At 51.8% G+C, this 24,108-nt stretch overlaps 1 protein-coding gene and 1 long non-coding RNA gene across 6 annotated transcripts in view; one reads left to right on the forward strand and one right to left on the reverse strand.

Moving 5' to 3' along the window:
• The window catches only part of LOC121022264 (uncharacterized), a 2,390-nt gene extending 1,769 nt beyond the window's left edge, over positions 1-621 (reverse strand). Inside the window, exon 1 of the long non-coding RNA XR_005786878.1 lies at positions 116-621. This is a non-coding gene — a long non-coding RNA (uncharacterized LOC121022264). The remainder of the gene's footprint in view (positions 1-115) is intronic.
• The window catches only part of CHCHD6 (coiled-coil-helix-coiled-coil-helix domain containing 6), a 251,749-nt gene that overhangs the window by 24,622 nt on the left and 203,019 nt on the right, over positions 1-24,108 (forward strand). For all 5 annotated transcript variants that reach the window (XM_040463272.1, XM_040463274.1, XM_040463275.1 and 2 more), the window contains exon 4: positions 1,886-2,030. In XM_040463272.1, the coding sequence (XP_040319206.1) occupies positions 1,886-2,030 (145 nt within the window). The remainder of the gene's footprint in view (positions 1-1,885; positions 2,031-24,108) is intronic.

Here is a 24,108-nt window from a genome sequence, read left to right on the forward strand (position 1 = left end):
GGGGGGGAACTAGGACTAAGTAGCTGAGTGGGTGAACCCTCTGTGCCTGTGTATGCGTGCTGGCATATTTTTAGAGGTAAGAAGAAGAAAGAAAAAGAGCCCACACAATTCTTACTAGTTGCCTAGATGGACCGACCCAGGCTGTTGGTGACTTTCCATCCACATAGGCCACAACCATGGAGAGCTGGTTATACCTCTGAACCAGGCCCTTCGTGCCCTCCCCTGAGGCTAAAATGGTGGCTAAGGCACAGAAGCCCTCAGAGTGCAGGTCTACATCCTGATTGTGTGCTGCACTAGTGACCTGGGAAGATCACTGCATTTCTCTAGGCCTTGGCGAAGGCCATAACTGGAGGATCTCTTTGACTGGGGTATTGTCAGGATTAAATATGTTAATAAAGCACTGAAGCCCAAACCTGGGAGTTCTCAGTGAACGTTAACTGGTTGTTATTGATTGACTTCCTCTACACCCTTTAGGACATTGGCCTTTGTAACAGAGGACCCAGTGAGGTAGCTTGGGGGGCCCAGTGTCAGCCATAGTCGGGTGGCTCGATCTCAATGAGGTCACCTGAGCTGGGTCTGTTCCATAGTCATGGATTGAAACCCACATTCTAAGAATTTCCCCTCTCTGATCCTAAGAGGCCTCTCCAAGAATAACTAACCTGAACCTTTTTGTTTATTTTTTGTACTTTTAAATATTTAAAAAATGTTCACCTAACACATGCTAATGAAAGATTTGGGAAGTATATAAAATGGAAAAAATCACCCATAGATTCATCATCTCAGAATAACCCCTCTTAATATTTTGAAGTGTTTCTTTCAAATGTCTTCTTTCCCCTAATTTAGGATTATTTTTTCAAGTTATATATATTTTTATAGTTTTTTTAAATAAAGTTATATATAATTTTATGTTGTTTTTTTACATAGCTTTATAATTGTTTTCCATTTGTTACACCTGCTTTGTAAACAATTTGATTTTTTTAAGTTTATGCATTTATTTTTGAGAGAGAGAGAGAGAAAGAGAAGAGCATGTATGTACACGTGCCAGGGGAGGGGCAGAGAGAGAGGGAGAGAGAATTTCCCCAGCAGGCTCCTTGCTGTCGGCACAGAACCCAATGTGGGGCTTGATCCCAGGAACCATGAGATCCTGACCTGAGCCGAAACCAAGAGCTGGACGCCTAATCTGCTGAGCCACCTAGGTGCCCCAACAATTTTATTTCTAAAAGTATTGTTTATTGTTTCTCACTTTTTAGATTCAGCCTATTGACAAATCTAAGTGTATATTGGTCTAATGATGATATAGTATACCATTGTACCATATATTCTTTAACTTGACCTTGATATTGGATACTTAAGTTGTTTGCATTTTTCTACGCTATAGTGAATAATCTTGTAAGAGCATCTTGGTGCTAATAACTTTTTTCTGTCTTTAGGATTATTTTACTAGGCAGAATGCCCAGAAATAGGTCAAAGGGTAGGATTGCATTCAGGACGGGAGAGTTCAATGTTCCAAACAAAAGACTGTTTTTTTTGTCATCTAAACTGTTCAAGCTTTCAAGTGGAAGCAGAAGAAAGTGGGGCTTCCCACCCCGCCTGCCCACGGTGTAGGAGTGGCTAGCCAGGGATCTGAACCTGTGCCCTGAGATTCTCTGGTTTGGCACATGGCTGGCTGATTCCTCACCTGGAGGTCAGGTCTCCTTCTTTTCCTAATCCGTCCTGGCTGAGAAAGTATCACTGCATCCCCTTGGCTTGGGGGCTGTCACAGATTCCTGATCCTCTCCCGCTGGCCTCAGAGATCCCCTGGCCCCTGCCAGCTGCGGTGTGGACGCAGACCTTTTCTTGGCTACCTTCTGCCGGTCACGCCATCTGCATCTCTCTTCCGGCACAGGTATAAACAGGAGCAGGCCAAGGTCCAGGACGAGTTGTTCCAGGTGGTGACGAGGGAACGAGAGGCAGCCACCAAGCACAGGAGTGCGTCCATGCAGCGGGGGGAGGGCAGCATTGACCAGGACAAGCGGAAGTCAACCCAGCTGGTGAGTGCAGGTCTTCTGAGCTGGCCTTTTGTGCTCCGGCGGCTCTGGGAGGTGGAGGTTAGGCCCTGGAGCCTGATCTGTATGAGGCCCTGGGGCCTGGCTTCATCTCTGTAGAAAGGGTATCTATTTGGGGACCAGGGGCTTGAGTTCTTCTAGCCCTGGCTCTGCCACTGACTTGCTTTGCTGCCTCTGGCCTGTATTTTCAGTCTCGGGGTGCTCAGGTTTATATGGTGAGGGCTGGATCGCTCAGCAGTCTGGTCCCACTCTGAAACTTCATAGTCGTAATGGGTATGTGTGCCAGGAGGGTATGAAGGGAGAAGACTAGGGGCTTGGGGGCATGCGATAATGAGACGGAGAACACAGTTTTCAAGGTAGGCAGCCTGCGTACGAATCCCAGCTCCCTGCTTACTAGCTTGGGCCCGTCCTCCAGTGTCTGTGAGCCTTGGTGGAGGATTGTGACGTTTGCACACACACAGGATTGCCCAAGGGATTAGGGAAGATGATAACTGTCCAGGATTTAGCATGTGCCTGGCAGATTATAAGAGCGCCCCATTATTGCCGTTACTGTTATTAATACATTTAAGTGATTGGAGACTGTTAGGATTCTTACTGCCGTGAGTGAAGGCTTTATTTCACAATACCAAAAGTCTCAAAATGTCCCAGGGTTGACTAATTCAGGGGCTCACTGGCATCATCATGGAGCCCCCCCCTCCTTCCACTCTGCCAGCCTCAGTGTGCCAGTGCACTCTCCGGCCAGACACCCCCACAGTTCAAAGATAGCTGCCCTGCTCCCTACCAGGTCTTCTGCAGATGGGGCCACCCTCAGAAGAAGAGAAGACTTTCCTGGAAGCCCCCAGCAGAAAGCCTCTGACATCACATTGGCCTGAATTGTATCAGGCGCCCCTGGCTAACCCAGTCCTCTGCAGAGGAACAGGGGGGGCTCCACTGATTGAAGCGAGGGCTCCTTTCTAGTCACATGGGGCAGCGGGTGGGTATCCAGATAGAATCCGGGCTGACGGTAATAATTCTTCCAGTTCCGTTTCCATGTGGGAAAACCCCCGCACGTCCAAGAAATTCTCTGACACCAGCTGGGTGTCCTACAGTTAAACTCCGTCCTCAGGCTCCAGAGGGTAAGGGCTCAGTGCACAAGACTGCCCCCTTCCCCCACTTCAGACGCCAGTCAAAGTCCAGGTTATCACCTGTGCCTCTGGCTGACTGGTTGTTAATTAGAGGTTCCCATGACCCCCTTGTTTGACCGATTTGCTAGAGTGGCTCACGGAACTCAGGGAAACATTTAACTTCCTAAAAGGATTATAAAAGGATTTAGTTCAGGAACAGCCATATGAGAGAGGTCCATAGGACCAGGTGTTTAGGGAGAGGATGTTGACCTTCCTTCCGTGTCCTGTGCCAGTGCACCACTCCCCCAGAACCACTGCATATTCACCAACCTAGAAGCGCTTTAAACCCAGTTGTTTCGGGGTGAAACTGTGGGGGGAGGCTTCATTACCTAGGTGTGATTGAGTAAATTGTTGGCCATTGGTGATGGAACTCAACCTCCGGCTCCCCTCCCCTCCCAGGGGCTCGGGTACGGCTGGAAGTTCCAACCCTCTGGTCATTTGGTTGACTCCACTGATAAGCAGTCCTCATCCTTAGGTCCAGTGCAAAAGTCCTCTCGTTAACGTAAAAAAAGACACCTTTCTCTCTCTCATCACTTTGGAAATTCCAAGGGTTTTAGGAGCTCTGTGCCAGTAACAGTAGATAAAGATTAAATATTTAGTTCTTATTCTAAATCATGAAATCACAGCAAGGAGGGTGGGGAGAGGGGATGGAGGAGTGGCTGTAGCAGCATCTAATATCGTCTCCCTCAGAGGCCATGGGCTGTGAGGCGAGCACCTGTCTCAGGTGGGTTGCCTGATGTACCCTGGGCTCCACAGAAGGAAGTTGGGGACGCAATGAGACCACGCGGGACTGTGCCCTGGGTTGTGGTGGAGAGGAAGGCCTCTGCAGAGACATGGAAAGCTGCGGCAGGTACAGAAGGAATGCTGGTTGAGCTAGGCCCTCTGGGAAATATGAACAATGTAGGGTCCTTGCTCTTAGGAAATTTTCAGTCTAGCGGGGAAGACAGATTTAAACCAAAAACTTAGAAAAAGGGCAACTTGGTGACAGTAAGCGTGAAATGGAGGTAAGGTTGATGTGCTTGGGAATGCAAAGGCAGGGGTGCACCTGCTGGTAGCAGACATGACTTTGACTCAGCCTTGAGCGATATGGGGCCCCCAGGCTGAGGGAGCATCTGGGGGGAGACAGGTGGGTGTGGAGGAGGTGATGGGACACAATGAGAGAGGTTAGTGAGGCGTGAAGCCACCTCAGACACCTCGCAAACTTGACCCACAGAATAGCTCGCCATCGCTCTGAAACCGTGGAGGAGTCCCTGGAGTTCATCAGGATGACGATGACGTGATCTGACTTGTGTCTTTAGAACCCTGTGGCTTCCTGGTGAAGAATCAGTTGCTGCAGAGAGAAACTGGGGTGAGGACATGGTTTTAGAGAATCTTGCAGTGAGTCTCTGAGGGGCAGGCAGGTTGTCACCCCTCGGCAGGGTGCTGACAGCCAAGTTGAAAGGACCCTCGTTCTGGAGATGAAGGGTTAATCAATATGGCATGAGCAAACCAAGTTGGCCACGTGGGACAGTCACCTAGCATGGAAAATTGCAGCCTACACATGTGGTGTCTCTTCATTCTCACCTGGAATGTGTTAATTATGATGAAAGGGAATTCACAACTTCCCTTCTTTCTCCTGTAAAGGAGAAGGCTGGGTCCCCGCCTCCTTGAGACTGTCCTTGGAGGAGAACCTTTACAAGCGGGAAGAGGCTTAAATGACCTTCACCACAGGTGTGTGGGTTTTCTTTTTTAATAAAGGAAAACTTTCAACTAAGATGCATTCTACACCCCCCAGTTTCTGGATGGATAATGCTCTTCTGAACCTGAGTTCTTAAGGAAGAGCAAAGCAAGTGACTTCCTTCATTTTGAAAATGTTGGTTCACTACTTTTGTGGGTGTTACATTTTTTGGCTGTCCAGCATCCATCTGTCCATGCAGTTAGTGCCCTGTTTTCTTCTGGGATTTACCCGTCTCCTGTTGTGTGTTATCTCGGTGGATTGCAATTCCAGTGCCCAGCTTCCTTGATGGAAGCTAGATCTCCTTTCTCCCCTGGCCTCGGGATAGCCAGGGCCCAAGGGCAGCCAGTCGAACCCTTTTTCTGAGGCCTTTTTGTTTTGAGTGAGTGCGGAGGTCGGGGTAGGATTGCTCACTGTAGCCGAGGGTTGCTCGTGAAGACCTTCATCTAGTGAGGCTGTCTTGCTGTCTCCCGTACCTCCACGACGCCCACTTGTTTCTGTCTGGCTCTCCTGCCTTCTTTAGGATCGAATCACCTGCCGATTACCTGCGGTCAGCTCTCCTTTGCTTCAGTTAGCTGGAGTTGGTTTCTGTTGATTGGTGCTGTAGCAGATGCAAGGGGACACACGAATGTGGTTTTGAAGGCTTCAACCAGTCAGTGCTCAATGCGAACAGAGGAGAGAGGAAGTTAGGACTGGGCCCTGTTTTGTATGTCAGCAGGGGCATGAGGCACTCACCTTTATGCTGAGCGATGCCACAGCCATCACTTCCATTTGGGTTGTTGTGGTTGGCAGGGACTTTTAGTGGAGATAATTCCTTAAAAATTTTTTTTTAAACACTTACTTATTTTTGAGACAGAGACAGAGCATGAACAGGGGAGGGTCAGAGAGAGAGGGAGACACAGAATCTGAAATAGGCTCCAGGCTCTGTGCTGTCAGCACAGAGCCCTACGTGGGGCTCGAACTCACGGACCGTGAGATCATGACCTGAGCCGAAGTCAGACACTTAACTGACAGCCACCCAGGCGCCCCAGATAATTCCTTTTTTTTAAAAAAAAAAAAAAAAGTTTATTTATTCTGAGAAAGAGAGAGAGAGAGAGACTGAGCACGTGTGTGAGTGGGGTAGGGGGAGGGACAGAGAGAGAGGCAGAGAGAGAGAGAATCCCAAGCAGGCTCCACACTGGCACCGTGGAGCCTGATATGGGGCTCGAGCTCACAAACTGCGAGATCATGACCTGAGCTGAAATCAAGAGTCAGACACTTAACTGACTGAGTCACCCAAGCGCCTCGAGTGGAGATAATTTCAAAACTGGGCTTGTGCTTTAGAATATTTAAATAAAAGGAGAAAGAAGAACCTGAACAGAAGCATAGAGAATTTTCTTTTCCTCATCCAAGTCTTCCACAAGTGCGGATTGAAGGAGCCTGGTGGTCAGAGCACTTAAGGTTCTAGTATTTGGATCACAGCACGTCCTCCTAGCCTCCGGGCCAGGTTGGACCTGGAGGCGGGTGTGGTATGGTCTTCGGCTATATGAGCTGGCCTCCTACTTCTTTCTCCTTGGTGCCTTCTCTCTCTGCCCAGTGTCCTCAAGCCCTGCACCCTTGAACCTGTAGTCTTGTCTGGAGGACTTTCTTTCGAGTGTGCTGAGTTCAGTTTGACATTTAGTGTGCTCTCCTGCCCTCTCTTTTGCCTCTGACTTTTACAATATTGATTTTTTAATCTTCTGCATGAGGGAATAATTCAGCTCATTATTAGGAAAAGTTCATAAAACTAATGATGAGGAAAGATAATAATTTTTATAACCTACTTCTGATGACAGAAGTGTTCCCATTTCCTATTTAGCAGTAGGGGGCTGTTTTGGAATATATTTGTACGTGTTTTCTGTCACTTGAAGACTGGTAGGGTCCCAGATATCATTGGGGTGAAGGCCCTGGGGGGGTCATCAGAGCCCCTGTTAGTGACGTATGCTTTCCTTTGAATTGGGGGAGGATGTTTGGAGTCCCAAATGTTCTAGAGAGAAATCAGAACAGAGTAGTTTCTTGGGCTGAGTCTCCTGATGGGCAGAGCTCTACTGTAGGGGAGAATGAGATTTATGACCTTGCCTGTTGGATTCCTGACACATTATTAGGTATGGGCTTGCAGTATACCTAACAGGAAGCAAAAACTTTCATTTCATTTCATTTCTCTTTTGGTGAATGATTCTTTCATTATTTTCTATCTATATTCTCTGTGTGTCTATTATGTTAGGCCCTAGGTTCATTTCTTGATAAATGGAAATAAATGAGAAACAGCTTCTGATCTTGAGAAGCTCTGTTCATTAGGGGATGTAAGTATTCTCGGAAGTGACTGGACAGCGTTATAGTGTCCGACCAAAGGGACAGGGGGACACTAGAGGAGGAAAGAGGCAGTGACAAAGGCCTCTTCCTGGCGGGTCGAGAAATTCTTCTGTGGGGAGGTCACCCATGGGCTGGTTCTTGAAGACTCAGGAGAGGCTCTCCTGGTGGGGAAGGCTGAGAAAAAGTGTTGCTCATGAAGGAGGCAGCTAGAGCGGAAGCCGGGGGTGGGTGGGGACACACCGCCTGGCCACTGCGAGTAGGGTGAGGCAGGCAGGTGTGTGCCTGGGATGCAGTTCTGCAAGTCTGATAGTGACCTTCCAGAGAGGGTTTTCTTACTCCTCAAAAGAGATGCACAAGGAGAGAATTTTTCTTCCACTGGACGGTGGATATGGGGAAAGGCCTGAAATAGTGGATGAAGAAGTTGGGACCAAATCCTTCTTCTGCTGGACAGAAGCTGTGAGTGCTTCTCTGCCTGGATGTGGCCCCTCACCTGAGGACTTGCCCAAGAATGGCTGTCCTGCTCGGCTTTCCAGGTTGCGGCAGCAGTGGGGGGAGGGGGGGGGCTGATCTTTTTATTGTTCAGACTCTCTAAGAAGCTGCCACATTAGGTCTCTGAAATCTGTAGCCAGGATTTGAGGAAAATGTCAGATTTGGAAGTTTTTGAGTTGCAGGTTTCTGAACTCCTGAGTGAGGTGGACCATTTATTTTGGTTTCATTATAGCTACACCCCTTCTTTCTAGTTCCCCCTCCTACATCTTCGTCAGTCTTGTTCCTCAGCTTACAAGCTCCTCGAGGATAGGGGCTGTGGCAAGATCATTTTGGTCTCCTTAGTAGTGCTCAGCGAATTTTAGAGGCACAAGGATGGTTAGGGAATGGCAGAGCTCAAGTGGATGAGGGGTGCAGGGCAGTGCCCCCTGCAAATAGGTGGAAGCAGGTACCCGGACAGCAGCTCACAGGTCTCTCCTTTTCAAACAATAAAACAGATGCTCACAAAACCTAGCAGCCTTTCAGTGTCACGATCTCTTGGAGTCGACTAGTTTACGTGACTCCTAATCAGAGACTTATAGACTTTGGGTTTAACTTGTGTGGACAAAGGCCCGAGGGTGGGCTGGTGACTCAGGCCCGGGGTCAGGCCGCACTCTAGCTGATAATGCAGCTGAGGAGGCCTGACGCCTGGGGGCAGCGACTTGGCATCGCTGTTTGTTTTAGAACTTTGTGGCTCGGGACTCCGATGGCCTTGTCCTGACACTTCCTCCAATTTGAGCTACGGATAGAGATCCTGAATTCCCATGGAGATCTGTTTATCGGCACCTAGATGGTTGGTAAAAGCCATCATCTGAAGAGAAAAAAAAAAAATGGGCATGTCATCCACAGCCCCTTTCTTTGCTTCCCTAAATCTTGCGGTCTGTCTGTTTTTTTCTAGATTAGATCAGGGATTGACACACTTTCTCTGTAAAGAGCCAAAGAGTAAATATTTTAGATTTTTGCAGGCCACATATGGCCTCTGTCACATATTCTTTTGTCATTGTTGTTTTTACGGCTCTAAAAAATGTGAAAAAACCAAAAACCACGAAACATTCTTAGCTCAGAGGCCATGCCAAAAGAGGTGATCGGTTGGATTTGTCTGGTGAGCTGTAGTTTGCTGACCCCCGGGCTCGACAGTGCAGCTCCAAAGATTGTAATTTTTTGAGTCTGTCTGAGTCATCAGATGCCGCAGGCAGCTGGGGGGCAGTGGTGCTGATGCTGATCCTGGTTCCTCACTGGTTACTGTTCCTGTGAAAAGTTTCACAACACGGCGGTACCTGATAGTTTCAGTCTTCCGATTGGTGAAATGAGGACTTTTCTGGAGACAGCGCGGTGGGCTCTTTGGGAAGACTCATGCACTTTTACTTTAACTTCTGATTCTTTTCACATTTGGCATTTTTTTTAGAGTTTCCATTTCTCTATTGAAATTCCCTGTCATCTACACATGTTGTCCACCATTTCCTGTGGATCCTCTAAATGTATTTATCATAATTGTCTAAAGTTTCTGGTAATTCTGACATCTGGGTTATCTCTGGGTTTGGTTCAGTTGATTATTTCCTCTCTTGATAATGGGTCCCATTTTCCTACAGCTTTATGTGCCTTGTAATTTTTTATTGATGCTGGGCATCATGCAGAGAAGAACAGTAGAGGCTGAGGAAAATAGGCTTTATGCCCAGAACTGGCCACTCTTCTTCTTTTGACCGGCCATTAGCGTGGGATGCTGGGTAAATTCAGTCTGTATTTAAGCAGGGCGTGGGCTCTGTTGTTGCTTGGCTTCAGACTCTGTGAGGGTAGGACCCAAACCTGTTTAGGAGGGCTTGGGATCTGGGTAGCACAGGGTTTGTCTGTGCTGTCCTGTTTTCCCATCAGACTTTTGAGAGGCCCCGCTTATCTCACCCCAGGGTGCTTCCTTGCACCTTCTCCAGTGGCTGGCGGCTGCTGGGCGGTGCTTGGTGTAGGGCCTGGAGCACCATGGGCTTCTCTCCATCTTCTGCTGGCCCTGTGTGCCTGTGCCTCGGGGGTCCATGGAGGGTATTTCAGTCACTTTCCCTGCCCTGTCCCCAGGACTTTCAAACAGTATACATAAGGAGGAAGAGGCTCATAACTCATACCACCTTTATTTCACTCTTCCCTTTGGTTGTCATCATTTTATTTTTTATTTTTATTATTTTTTTTTTAATTTTTTTTTCAACGTTTATTTATTTTTGGGACAGAGAGAGACAGAGCATGAATGGGGGAGGGGCAGAGAGAGAGGGAGACACAGAATCAGAAACAGGCTTCAGGCTCTGAGCCATCAGCCCAGAGCCTGATGCGGGGCTCGAACTGACAGACCGCGAGATCGTGACCTGACTGAAGTCGGACGCTTAACTGACTGCGCCACCCAGGTGCCCCTATCATTTTATTTTTTAATTTTTTAAAAGTTTATTTTTGAGAGAGAGCAAGCGAGAAAGAGCATGAGCTGGGGAGGGGCAGAGAGGGAGAAAGAGAGAGAGAGAATCCTGAGCAGGCTCCATCTCGTGACTGTGAGGTCATGACCTGAGCTGAAATCAAGAGTCAGATGCTTCACTTACCGAGCCCCCCCGGGCGCCCCCGGTTGTCATCACTTTGAAGCACACTTCACACCCCAAGGAAAATGAAAAGGGCACAGTAGCATGACTGATTTTGCTTCCTCTCTCGATATCCGGCCCGTATGGCTACTGCTGTATGTAGTCCTTCCACTGGGCAAGCAGGCCGTCCACAAGGTACGAAGGACGTTCACGGAGCCGACCACCACCATGCCCCATTTGCAGCCACATTCACTCAAAGAGCAAGAATGGGTGTATTCAGAATGTTAGAGAATTAGAATAATTGGAAGGGCAGCTGAGGCTTCTTGGGTTCCTGCTTTCTTCATTAAGAGCCAATTGAAAACTACCTGGTCTCGTGGCCATATGGTAGGATGATTTTTAGAGACAGGAGGACTACAGATAGGCTTGTATGGAAACCGGTTCAACCATATTTTTAGCTGGTTACACACCCAAAAAAGGAACTTTGGTTTATTTCTCATGTATTTTCTACAAACGGGGGTGGGGGGAGGGGGAGGGGGAGGGGGGGGGGCATAAAAACCAGTTGGGGACTACGAGCCTGGCGCGTAAGTTCAGGGCTGGCCCCCAGTGCATCAGGACCGGATCGCGGTGCTCGTGGGTGGTTGGTGAGGATTGACTGGCGGAGCCACTGATGGAAGATGCCCGGCACCCAGGAGCTCCAGGAAGTAGAACGTTGCTCTAGACTAGCGAAGTGGACAGGGCTGTGCCCAGATGAGCCCATCCCTGGGGTCCCTTCACTCGTCTGTGCTGTTTCCTTCCGGAGATAGAAATGGGCAGACAGGGTTGTGCATTGTTGGGGCACTTCAGCCTTCTTCTCTTCTCCATTTCCATCTGTGGGCTTACGACATGGGGTTGATGTGAACTGATTCCTAGAACAAACCAGTCATGCAGGCTTCTGGAGAGACAGGCTGGAGTAGTGTGGAGGTGGGGGGCTCACGGAAACACCCTGGTGATGGGCAGCTGCTTGGGGCTTCCCACCTGCGTGGTATGGAACTCGGGCCCTCTGGCTCAGCATCACTACTTTTTGTCCACCTGGCTGTGTCTCAGGATCACCTGGGAAGTTGGCAAAAATACACAGGCCAGACACAACCGGATCAGACTCTTTGTTTCTGTGGCCCTGGAATCTGTATTTTTAACAGCCTCCACCTGATGCTGGGGGAGTAGGCCCAGAGCCGGCTCCTGGACTGATGTTGGGAGCCGGGTACCCCACGGAGGTTGTGCCCCTCTTGCCGTTTGGGCCCCTGAGTGATGGACAGTGTTCCCACTGGTGCCGTGGCTCCCCACGGTACTCGAGGGCAGGGCTGTGCTAGTTGAAATGTGCGGCAGGTGACTAATAGCTCCCGTCCCCCATGCAGCTTGCTGCCTACATGGATGCCTTTATCAGACTTCCTGGCCTCAAAGGACAGCAGGAGCTCTTTGCTGAGGATAGCTAGGAAAGCGAGTTGGCCCTCTGCTGGTACTGTGCCCCGGCAAGGGTCAGGTGAGCTGGGGTTGGTATTTTGGGGGACAGGTGATAAGAAACTGTTGCCAGAGCGGGCAGTGACAGCTTCAGGGCATGAGGGATGTCAGACTCCCGGAGATGACATGGACTGGGTGCGAGAGCTCGACTCTTAGTTCCTTGCAGCAGCCACCCATGTGATATCTGAGGCAGGTGGCGGGAACAGGAAGAAACCTTCTCAAGGCACGTAGACCCACTAGCTGGCTTGTGCCTGGGAGGGCTACTACGGTTTAGTTGCTTCTTGGGTCACTGGTCCCCCAGTGAGCCCAGGGGACCTGAGGGTTGAGCTCCTGGCATTGCCCCTGAGATGTCCGTGAGGCTCCTGTTTACTGTCCACCTCATTAGGTGCATTGTGGTGGTGTCCTTGGGGGCGGAAGAGCCCTGTTTTTCCCTCAGCCGTTGGACACATTTTTAACCACCGGGAAGGTGGTGGTTATCCTGGCAGTGAGAAGGAGGAAGGCCAGGGTGAGGGCACGTGTGACGAGGTGGGGTTGAGGGGGCCCAAGGGACCAGGGGTGTTGTCCAGACATGGTCACCAGGGTGATGCCAGCTGAGCAAGGAGACGATGACTAGCAGTCTCCAGCTGTTTGAGTCCTAATAGAAAGTGGGAGACGCGTGGACTCCTTCTCTTTAAAGAAAGCTATTGCTCTGTGGACTCCTCAGATTAGAACGCAGGAATTTCAGAATCTGTTCCGGAATGGCCCTCCTGCGGGAAGGGAGATCCCAGCCCTTTGGGGTAGTGAGGGAGGGGCATTCGGTCCTCTTGTTTCAGAAGTTGGGATTCCAAGTGGGTTTTGCACCCCGGCTGATTAGGATTTTGTGCAGCTTCCTCCACTTCACCGTGTCACGGATCTGCAGATGCCTTCAGTTTTCCCTTCCTGGCTCTGGTGCGTGGCTCAGGTGACCTCTGCTGTGTGCTGACAGAAGCTGGAAATCCTCATTAGCTGCTAACTTTGTTAGGCAAATGGCTGATTGCGGTTCCATTCCTGGTGTCATTGCTTCTAATTAGCAGATCGCATGTCTACGAAAATGTCTCTTAGCACCAGGGATGAGCTAAAGAGGCTGACAGCTGGGGCTGGGATCTGGAGAGAATTGTGAAAGAAGCTTTTTCTCTTAAGCCTCTTGAGGGACTCTGCCGTCGACCTCACCCAGGCTCCTTGGCCTCTGTGTGCCCGATGGGTCCCAGGGGATCTGGGCCCTAGACTTCCTTGGAAAAACCCAGCAGTGGGTGGGCGGCGGGGAGTGACGTGAGCCACCTGACAGGCATCGCAGCGGCAGGTGGTACCTTGCTGCCCTCCTGCTTTGTGTCTTGTGAGAAGCCCGGGACCTGGTTGAGAGTTCAGGGCTTTGGTGTTTTGAGCAGGTCTTGGGCACCGTGGGCAAGCCTGAAGTTTCAGGGAATCCTGAGTCGAGGACGCGGGCTGAAGTTGGGTAGTCTGTGCTGGCAGTGCCGGCCTCCGAGAGGGCGCAGGTGCCTGCCTTGTACCCACGCCACTCCTCCTCTTCTCGAAGCAGTGCCGCCCCCTGCCACTCGCTCCCGCCTGTGGACCGAGCAGGGCTGGCCCTACAGCCCTAACTGATCTTGGCAGTAGTGTGGTTTCCTTTTCTGTCTTGCTCGAGTGAAATCGGGCTGGCGCCTGCCCACTTCTGTGCATGCCTCTAGGATGCCAGCAGGGCTGTGGAGAGGGGAGGGTCATGGTTTATTTTAGGTCTCTTTATGTGGTTTATTCACAGAGTCTTTGGGGAGCTACCATTCTGCCTTTTCCTTTCTCTGAAAAAAGGTTTTAGCTTTGTCAATTAAGCAGATTGCGTTTGCACCCTCAGGTAGACACCACTGCTGGCCACTGGCAAGGTGAAGAATTGCAAAGGGGTTGTTTGGCTGACACACGTCAACAAATGGGACCGCAGAAAAGTCTCAGACATTTCCCCCTTACCTCAGTGTCCACTCAGTGGCTGAGCGAGGTCCCCGTCTCAAGCGTCTGGGCTGTAAGATGTGTGCTCTTGGATGGAGCAACATGTGTGTCAGTCAGGAGCAGTTTGGGCTGTAACAGAAGCCCAGGTGGCAGTGGCGTTAGCAGTGGAGGTGCATGTGTGTGTTTATTTCGTGACTAAGAAGTCTGGGGGCAGATGGCCCAGGCAGGTGCCGCAGCTCAGTGCCTCAGGAGAGAGCCATTGACCTCCTTTCCTTTTGATCTACCATTCTCACTGCAGCTCTCCTCATGGCCTCAGGATGGCTACCGTGTCTCCAGACATCACGTTAGTTCTCCAGGCAGGGAGAGGGAAGGCCCCAAAGCCTTGTCCTAGTGAAGTTTAATTTTCTATAGAAGGGACCCCTCTCTGAGGACTGTCACCAACACAACTGTGTCACAGGGCCACCTCTGGCTAAAAGAGAAGCCGAGGTAGTAATTTTAGCTGGGCACCTGACTGCCCCCAGAAATCTGGTTTGTTTTTCAAGAAGGGGCTGAATGCTGGTCAGGTGGCAAGTGGCACCTTCTGTAGTGTGGCAATGTAGAAGGAGCCCTACTTCTTCACTGGTTAGATCTGGACACAGATTCGCCAAGTACCCTCTCTGTGGTCTTGGACACCTTCCATAGCCTCCATGAGCCTCAGTTTCCTTGCGTGTCAAATGGCAAGCACCCAGAGCCGTGAGGGTGCTTCAGTGTCACGATGTAAGGAAAGAAGTCGGCACGCTGGCTGGCAGGTGGAAGGCAGTCTGTGCGTTCCTGTCTTTGCATCATGCCCAGCTCCCCCAAGAGCAGGAGCAGAGAATTCAGCAGGTGGCCACCAGTTCCCCCAAGTGCAGGAGCAGAGAATCCAGCAGGTGGCCAATCTGAGCGTAAAGGGTAGTGGTGGGGACTGACTCCATGGTGGAGAAGGGATGCTCCTGAGGGCAGGCGTGATGACTGTTGCTGGGTGCTGGCTTTCCCGCTGTCCCTCACTGGAGTGGACGTCGTTTATCCGAGGCTCCCGTAGCACCCCTCCTACCCGCGTGCCTTTATTCTAAAGCAGCCCTTCCAAATCCCGCTGGGCCTTCTCTGCAGGCCTCCAAGTTTGGCTCGAGCTTTTGGTGCCCGTGCTCTCCTGGTTGGTGTTCTCGCCGGTGCCCAGACTGGAGTGTTTTCACGTGCCTTGGGCTCTTGTGTGGCCGAGGGGAGGAGCCCGATTGCTCACACGCACCCACGTTCTCAGCAGCACCTCCTCCAGCCTTCCCGAGTTCCCACAGGCTTTCTCTGGGGGCATTCTCGTGCCCTGCTCTCTGCTAGGGCCGGGGTGGTTGGGGAGCAGCTGAGGGGGAGTGCCAAGCAGAGCGGCTCTGTGTGTAACACCTTTGTACCACGTGTGCCAAGCTGCGTGGCTCCGGTGCCCCTGGGCTGACTGCTCTTCCAAAAGAGGGGACTGCTTGCGCTCTTTGCCACCCTGCCCCCCAGCAGGCTTGCACGGTGCAGGCAGGGCTGCCCCCCTCAGCACCCATTCCCCTGTTTACTCCTGCTGGCTCTGTCCACTCTCATGCCCTTCCCAACACACATGGCCCTCCGTGGATTCCTGTCTCCAGTGCTCCCCATCGCCCCAGCGTTCTTCCCCACCTCGCCGGTCCCCTCTCCTGCCTCTGCACCTGCACCCTGTCGGCTGCCGCAGGAGGTGTGCTAGAGCAAGCAGGGCAGGATCAGCCGCAGAGCCTCTCTGTTCTTGGGGCTCCCAAGTGTCAGACAATGTTGAACACGGGGCCCATTCTCTAGTTGACTGGTCGGACACGATGTCGGCACCTTATCTTCACGCTGACACACACTGGACATTAATAGAAATACATCGCCACGGCACACGTGTGGAATTTCAAGCAGCCGCCCGGGCTGGCGCCTTCGATAGCCTATTGTGTGCTTAACCTCTTCCGAAGAGGTTTTTGATGAGAAATGAGTAAGACTGTTAACTCTCGGCGGCTGGGTATGTGGCAGGTTTGCTTTCTTCTTTTTTTTTTTTTTTTTCCTTTTCCCCTTCTTGATTCTCTGCAGTGCTTCCTTAATCTTTGCTCCAGAGGAGTGGGCTTTGCCGCCTCAGGATTTCTTATTTAATCTACTGCTGCTTGAGCAGGGCTCTTCCGGCACTGATGGGAGCGGCCTTGGTGGTGCGGGGGGTGGAAGGTGGTAGTGGGGGAGGCTTCACTGCAGGCCGGGTTATTTGGTCTGAGTTTCCCCCTCTGGTCCTAGTTCAAGGGGAAGCCTCTTATGGCTGCACGGGGCCATTGGGGCTACCGACTTCTCCTCTGAGATGCTTGCTCTAAGCACTTAGAGTCATTTTTTCCCTTTATCTCCTCCTTATTTTTTCTCAAGGGCTGCTAGTGATGCCCTAGATTTTCCTGATTGACATCTGAAGTCCAGGAGAAGAATGACTCACTCAGAAGACTGGGTCTCGATGTGGCCAGGGGTGGCTGGGGCCGGCATGTCATGGTGGTGTCTGGACTGCTTCCCACGTGGGATAGCCTTGTACACTTGACTTTCCCCGGCTGTAAAGTGGATGTAACAACGTGGCAACTCATAGGCTTGGTGTGGGGTTTAGAGGAGATCGTGTTTTGGCGTCTAGGAAAATGTCTGCGCTGTAGAGGTCCACAGTGAAAATCAGACCTCAACGTTTCCTCGTGGCCTAGGGCTGAAAAGCATTCCTTGCGTCAGCTTCTGGATCATGTGTCTCACTCTTCCTTCTACCACGGCTGTTCTCTTGACCTGTCCTGCGTCACACAGCTGTTTCTTAACTCTCCCCTCCCTCTTTCCCCCGAACCCATTCTTGGCTTTTCCCGACCCTTGTCTTCACCCCCATCTTCCGGCCCAGACGTCTCCCTGCCCTGCAAGACTGGTACTCACAGCTGCTCGCAGCTAGCCCTTCCTTCCCTTCGTCCTTGGGTCTGTTCTCCACGCCCTCTTTGCCAGACTCCAGTCGCGGGTACACCTGTCCTCCTGCTTCTCTAAGCCTGGGCCTGGGCTCCTGAGGGCCGCCCCAGGAAGTCACATGCTGACCTGAGGGTCATCACTGCTGCTGGCTTAATCCCTTTTGCCTTTTCCAGGTGGCTACCATGGCATTCTGCACCTCACCTGTCCTGGGCTCTGTCCACACTCACGTGCGCAGCCCAGCTCAGCTTTCCCTGTCCCTGCCTTGCCAACCTCTCTTCCCTGTCCTCTTACAAGGGGCCTTACCTGCTGCAGCCTGGGTCTGGCCCTCTTGTCCCCGTGGAGCTTACTCTGGTTCCTTCCTGCTTCTGCTCCACTCCTCCCTATCTGAAACCAGCCCCCCTCCTCCAGCAACTCCCCTGGGTGCCACCTTGCTCTCCTTTTCCTTTAGCATCTTGTTTTGAAATCAGTAAAATCGTAATCTCACTTCTCTACCTCATTACAGTTTGGTCTTCACTTTCCTTAATAGTTCATTCTCAGAAATTACTATGTCTTTTTTCCAAGAAATCTGATGCCTTTGTTCATGTTTGTCCCACACTAAAGAGCCTCCCTGCCTTTACACTCTGACCCCTGTTTACCTTTGTGCTTCCCTTTTTGCATGCTCCGTCCATCTGTTCAACACACGTTCACCAAAAGGCACTGTTACCAGTACTGGCTTGGGTACACAGACGTGACAGGGTCTGAGCCCTGCTGGAGCCTGCAGTCCAGTTGGAGAGAAAGACATGAAAAACAAGGAAATACTCATTAAATTACAAACGGAGAGAAGTGTGATGCCTTTAAAGAACAAGGTGTGGAGAGAGAGAAACAGTAGGGACCTGATTTACACGGAGGTCTGCAAAGGCTTCTCTGAGGAACAGACGTTTGAGCCAAGGTCCAGAAGGATGAGAGGAATTAAAATAAGAACAGGGAGGAGGACACTGCGGTCAGAGGGAGGTCCATGGCCAAGGGTCTTGGGGTGAGGGAGCTCAGTGAGGGCAGAGGAGCACAAGGAGGTGGGGGTGGATGGCACAGGGTCTGGTAGGCACGGTAGGAAGTTTGGGGCAGAGGCAGGAGGGAGCCTGTGGAAGGTTCTCACAAGTGTTCTGTGCAGGGTGGCCTAGAGTGGTAGGAGATCCATGGGAAGCTATCCAGGAGTCCTGTGAGAGGCCATGGTGACCCAGACAAAAGACAGTGACCAAGTGGGTGGCAAGAATTGCACAGAGAAAGAATTGGCAGTTTGGGGTATGTGGGCAGAGGGAGAAGGAAGTGCCGGGCATGATTTCTGCGAATTCTGGTCTGAGGTGCCCTTTGCTGACTTGGGGATGCCAAGGGGAATGAGTTCTCTCTGGACTCCCTGCCTCTACCCCTTCCCAAATGGATGTGCTGTCACAGGTAGTCCTACTAGTGTCAGGGCGGAGACTGAGCTGCTGTAACAAAGAGGCTCCCAAATACATATATTCCTCTTCCCTGTGATAGTCTAGAGGTCCGTGGGTGGTCCAGGGCTGGCGGGGGGGCTCTGTCAGCCTCAGCACCTGTGGGTTCAGGATGGTTGCTCTAGTTCTCGTGGTTCCCAGCTCGTGGGAAAGTGAAGGGGCCACGAGGGCGCACACCCACTCAGTCATTTAAGGGCAAGACCTTGATGCTGTTTCTGGACATGGCCGCACCTGGCTACCAGTTGCCTAGGAAATGTAGTCCAGCTGGGAGCCCTGCTGAAATGCTACCACCTGGAGGGAGGGAAGAATGGGTATTGGGGGGCATTTGGAGGTCTGCCACTGTTATCATTCTTCCTCCGAGACTCCCTCCATGTCTGCCTTTGGCCTGGTGTCTGTTTAGGGCTTTGCATTTCCGGGTGCTGGCTGGACATCTCTCTCGACGCCTTCAGGTACCTCCAGCTGAGAATGTCCACAACAGAAAGTGTCTATTTTCCAAACCTGTGCTGCATTCAGTCACTTAATGAAATATCTTGTACTTGGGATAACTGCTCAGTTGTCCACGTGTAGCAGTGAAAGGCCGTGGAGAAGGTACGGCGCTGTCAGCTCTGCCTGGAAACTCAAGGGAGGTATTTCTGAGGAGCAAGGGAAGATACTGCGTCCGAGTTGAGTTGTCGCTGCCTTTTCCTTCCTGGTGGTCAGCTGGCCTTCCAGGCAGCTGGGCTGAGGGGCTTCTGCTGAGAACTTAGACATGTGTCTCTGCTGTTTTGAAGACGATCCATCAGGAAGCTGAATGTGGCAGGGCATGTGGCTCTTCCATGGCCATCTGTCCACAGTTGGGCCCTGGCCAGACCTCACAGAGGGACGGTGTTTTCCAGCAGATCAGATGGAGTCAGAGAGAAGTCCTTCGGGGCTGGGGACTCCCTTCTGGAAGTTGGATTGAGAGGAGGAGGTGGAAGACTGAGGCTGAGTCCAAACCAGCCTGGCCGCTGGTGCCCGAGGCTCCCTGGAGGGTCTGGCCCTGCTTGAGCACGGTCACCTCTGGAACGTGAGGCCCCTGGGTAAGTTCCCCCACCTTCTTCCCGAACCCTCCCCCGAGTGAGCAGACCCACCCACCTTTAATGCTAATTCCCTTTGCAATGAGCCTGAACTTCACTACATCCCAGTTAAAGCCAGCCCATTAGCACTGCCCCATCTGTCACCATAAACGGAAAGTTCTTCTAACAGGTGGGCAGGCAGCGCTCCCATGCTAATGAGGAATCTATGAAATTCCTCCAGGGACTCCGTCGTGGCACTGTCACAGGTCCAGCCTTTGCCCTCCTTCGCGGGAAGACGCAGCTGATGGAGGGCGGTTGGTGCTCTGTGCTGACCCCAGCACGACCCTCTTGACCTCCAAAGGCTCTCGAAGGCTGGGAGAATGAGATCGCAGTGGAGGGCGTTCTCATCTTTCTTGCCCTCTGGTTTTTCCCTGGTGGAGTCACCACCAGGACTGGAGGAAGGGAATGTGTGTTTTATCTTTTGTCTGGCCTTGCAGGGCCTCTTGGGGGCTGGTGTTTTCTTCCTGGCCTCTGATAGCGCTTCTTTGAACACAGTTGCTTTTTCTCCTTAGGAAGAATTTGCCTGTGTTGCACTAACTTGATCCTTGCCTCCGTTCCCCTAGAGCAGTAGGATTTTGCTCCTCTGCTGGGCTCTGGCAGATCAGACCTGGGTTTTTAGGAATTTAGGGTGAAAATTTCTCAGTTTTTGGTTGTGTCCGGCAGCTGGATTGGCGGCAGTGGCATAGCACGGATTGAGGAGCCGGGTGACCTGGGATCGATTCCTGCTTCCCAGCTGTGCTCCTTGGTAATGTCATTTAATCTCTCTGTTGTCCCTTCTGTGAAGTGGGGATGATGGCTGTGCCTGCTTGCCAGATTATCATGAAGGCTTCTTGAGATAACGAAGGGAAAGTGCTTAGACGGGGGGCTTGGCACGCAGCAGGACCCAGTATATGTCAGCCCAGCTCTGTTGCCCCCAGATAACTCCCAGCTGTATACCGTGTAGCAGGCCTGCCCCTCAAAGCCCCTTGCCTGCCCCACTCAGCGACACTTGCTGATGTGCAGTGACACTCACTCATGTGATGGCCACATAAAGGATTTTCTGTTCTAAGCCGTTCACATCAGGGTTTTGGACCAGGCTCTTAGGGTAAAGGCCAGAGCTCAGAGTCCTAATGTTTGGGGGCAGGGGTCAGCCTCCTGCTGTGTCCCTGCCTCTCATTTTCTGCATTCCCTGGGGGCCGGCTCTGGGGTTTAGGAAGGGATGTGAAGGAGGCCAGGCTCTGAGAAGAGCCCAGCCGACTCCTTCCTACTGTTGATCCTGTCATAGGTCCCGCGGGAATGATATTGGTTGTTACCACAGCCAGAATCCCGCTGTGCTTTGTGAATGAAGTTGAGGCTGGGTTGTCCTGGAATCCCTTCCTGTCCTGCGTGTTGGGGCCACTAGGTGGCAGTCCTGGGCCACTCGTCTGCCTGGAGGACCCAGGGCTGAGAGCAGGCCTCCACAGGCGGGGAGGGCAGGCCCCTTCCCCAGAAGGCTGGAAAGGCCCGTTATTTTGGGTTTGATCTCCCACTGCCCCCTTCACCTTTTGTTGGGAGACCCAGGTTTTTGTCTCTGTGGTCCCCTGAGGCTTCCTTTTGTTGGGGCTGCCCTGGGGGCTGGTGCAGATCCCTGGATGGGGCTGCCTGGGGGATGACTCCCCTCTCCTCCCGCAGTATTCTGCTCCTCTTCCAGAAGGTTGCTGATGGCTTGGCTTGGGTCCAGAAAAATGTAGGGGAGGCACAGTTGGAAATAGATGAGGAAGGAGAAATGTTGGGGTTTTCTGCTGGGCCACCCTGGGCCTGGGCATTCATTCCTCAACCAGAGGTTCCTTTGTTCCCAGAGCTGGTAAGCCCTATCGCCTTTCCTTGCCAAATACCCGAAGCCAAGGCCAAAGTAAGAGGCGCATCTGTGGTCTTCCTCCCTGGCTGGCAGATGGGCGGGGAGACAGTAGGACTCCTGCAAACGCTTCCGCGGGAGCTGGTGGCACCCTCATGTGCCTTTTCCTTGGCTCCCTTTTGCAAAACAAGCAGATTCTGACTTTGCTGTGGGTGGATGGACTGCCACGGTTTTGGCAGCCAAGGAGATTTTTCAAGGCCCAGAGGGGAAGGGACACAGAGAAATGAGCTAACCTCGTGGTGACTTGAACTTCCCCTGGCAAATAGCTTGTTGGGTTTAAGGAACCCCCAGTTGGCATCTAGACAGACTTTCTTGCTCGTTTTTTGCTGAGAAGCCAAGGTCCTGACAGCAGGAACCGTGCTGTCCTTTTGCCTTCCTGAAGGTGGCGGAGGAGGGGCAGGCAGGGAGTCCTGGCCTGGTGCAAATCATCCTGATGATATTCTAGTGAGCGTGCTGCAGCCCGCACGCCTGCCTTCCGTAGCTCCGGCTCCGGCACCAGGGTGGAGTCCCGCGTGAACGCTGGACCGGGCCTGGGTGGAAACGGCTTCTAGGAGAGCTTGCTTAGTTGTCTCAGCCTTACCCGGCCCTTGGCGTTTTCCTCCCAGATCCGTGAGCTCCTGCTCCTCTTTTCCACCTTCGGGTCATTTTACCTCCCCCCCACCTCCTCCCTCAGCTTTGTTCTGGCACACAGACACACTGCCCCGGACCCTTGTGGGCGGCTTTTCTGCAGTGGCAGGTTAAGAGAAGGCCTGTAGGCTTTGTCCTTTCTGCTCTATGGGCCGCAGCTCTCCAGCGGGCATCTCTGGGCCGGTGGGCAGTGGGTGCTGTGGCACACACATGCCAAGCCCTACTGGAAGTGGGTGCCACCTGAGAGATTGGCATTGGAGCGACCTGGAGGAGCTCATATGGGCTGCTTTCCCTAAGGGGGCGGGGAGGACAGGATGGCCTGTCTTGAGCCTTTATCGGGAAAGTATTGCTTTGAAAGTGGTGTACAAATTCCAGGAGGAGTTGGTGTGTGTGTGTGTGTGTGTGTGTGTGTGTGTGTGTGTGTGCACGCGCGCGCAGTGGAGGGGAGAGGGGGTTCTTATTGGAATTGTCTGTCTGCTTCTTTAAAGAGTTCACAGCAGCATAGAAGGCCCTGTGAGCCTGGTCTGGCTTTACAGGTGGATAAAGAAAGCAACCTGTTCCGTGTTAACCCATAAAGTAGTCACAGTCGATACCGCTCCAGTTTGAATTGGAGTCTGAAGTGCCCTAAGAGGGAGATAGTGACTAGTGGAAAAATTAAAAAAAAAAATCTCATTTTTGTTACTTAAACAACTTGTGTGGCCTAGGTTAAGTGCCTCTGGGCACTGGTTTCTCCATCTGTAAAATGGGGACAGTAACACCTAATTCACAGGGTTGTTGCAAAGGTAGAGTGGAAGTAAACAAGCTCTAAGTGCCTCGTGCAGCGCTTCACACGCAGAGGGGCCTCAGTGAGCTGGCTTGTCGGCTCGGCCTTTCCTTCGGCTCTGAGGCCAGGTACTCAGCCTGTGGGCAGTGTTCCAATGTCCCAGGACACCCAGTGGCACTCCTCTCCGCTGAGCTGCTTTTAAGGTGCTGGATTTGGCAGAGGAGGGAGCAGGGCAAAGGAGGCTGGCCTGTCCAGGAACAATCTTTCTGACATTTCATCTCCAAAGCAGGCTGCTTCGAGTAGCTCAGCTGCCAAAGTGAAAATCCTGCGCGTTCCCCCTAATTGGTTTTCAGGAGAGATTGATTTTTGCCTGTGTAACTGCTGCTAGGAACCCTGATGTCTCTCTCCTTAGGGATCACGTACCTCCAGATGAATTTTGGTTTTAGCTCCCACAGAGTCCATCCTCCACCTTTTCTGTAAGGATGCATTTAGGAGTCCTGGAGTAGGTGCCTTCAGCCTTTTGGCCCTGGAGCCTGTCCCCTGAAAGGGTCCCCAGGTTAAGAAGCCTGATGGCAGACCAGTAGATGAGGCTGCTGTCAGTCTTCCTGAGTCTGGCTTCTTCCCAACGAGGTAATGAGTGGTCGCATTCTAAAATCCTGGGGTAAGGGAGGCTGCAGAGAGTCAGGGCTCCTCAAATAGACGGAGAATGATAGCCTGGAGAAGAGCAAGCCAGCTGCTCTGGTTCCAGGGAGAGCCAAAGAAGGCGCACGGCACATAAATGGCACCAGGAGAGAATGTGAGGCGGGAGAGGGTTAAAAGAAGCTAGAGCTGAGTAAAAATGCTTCTTACAGCTCTCCACAGGGTCTGTCCTGGCTGGCGTGCGGCAGCTCTGTCTTCAGGAGGGAAGGAGGTACCCAATTATAGCTCATCAGAGCTGGGAACAGAACAGGTTCCAAGTCTGTCTCGCTCGGTCCTGTCACTGCACAGGGGACCTGGGGCTCGGATGAGCTTAGCTGGCCTGTCTGAGGACCAGGGCCAGTGCCCGTGTCTGAAAGTCCCCGGGCATCTGTCTTGGGCTCTGGGCTGATAGTATTGGCTGGAGGGTCATCTCGGAGGCTCTGCTGCACAGCATGGCATCAGGAAGTGTCTTTCACACCGTTCCTTGAAATCTGGTAGTTTCACTGAGCTCCTCAGGGATTCTGTAATATATCTGTATTTGAGTCACTGTAGCTCTTTTTTTGGCAGCCCGATTATTTAGGCCTGACAGGTAGGCACAACTGTCTCATTAAATGCAGATATATTTGTGTGGCTTGAAAAAAAAAATGGAACATTCCATTAGTCTAAAAAAAGACTCAAATAGTCGTTCCTTTTATTCAGAAACTCAATGTATTAAAATTTGTTGTCGTTAAATTTATGAAATGGGAACAAGTATTACTTGTACCTTATCATGAAATGCTCAGGTGTTTAAGGTGCTGGTGTGTCAATGTGTGTGTGCACACCCACGCCCGTGTGTGTAGACGCAGTCACTCCTTATGCCTGGCCCT

The sequence above is a fragment of the Herpailurus yagouaroundi genome, unplaced genomic scaffold (genome assembly GCF_014898765.1).
Source record: "Herpailurus yagouaroundi ecotype Mexico unplaced genomic scaffold, PumYag 387, whole genome shotgun sequence".
Classification (NCBI taxonomy): Eukaryota; Metazoa; Chordata; class Mammalia; order Carnivora; family Felidae; genus Herpailurus; species Herpailurus yagouaroundi.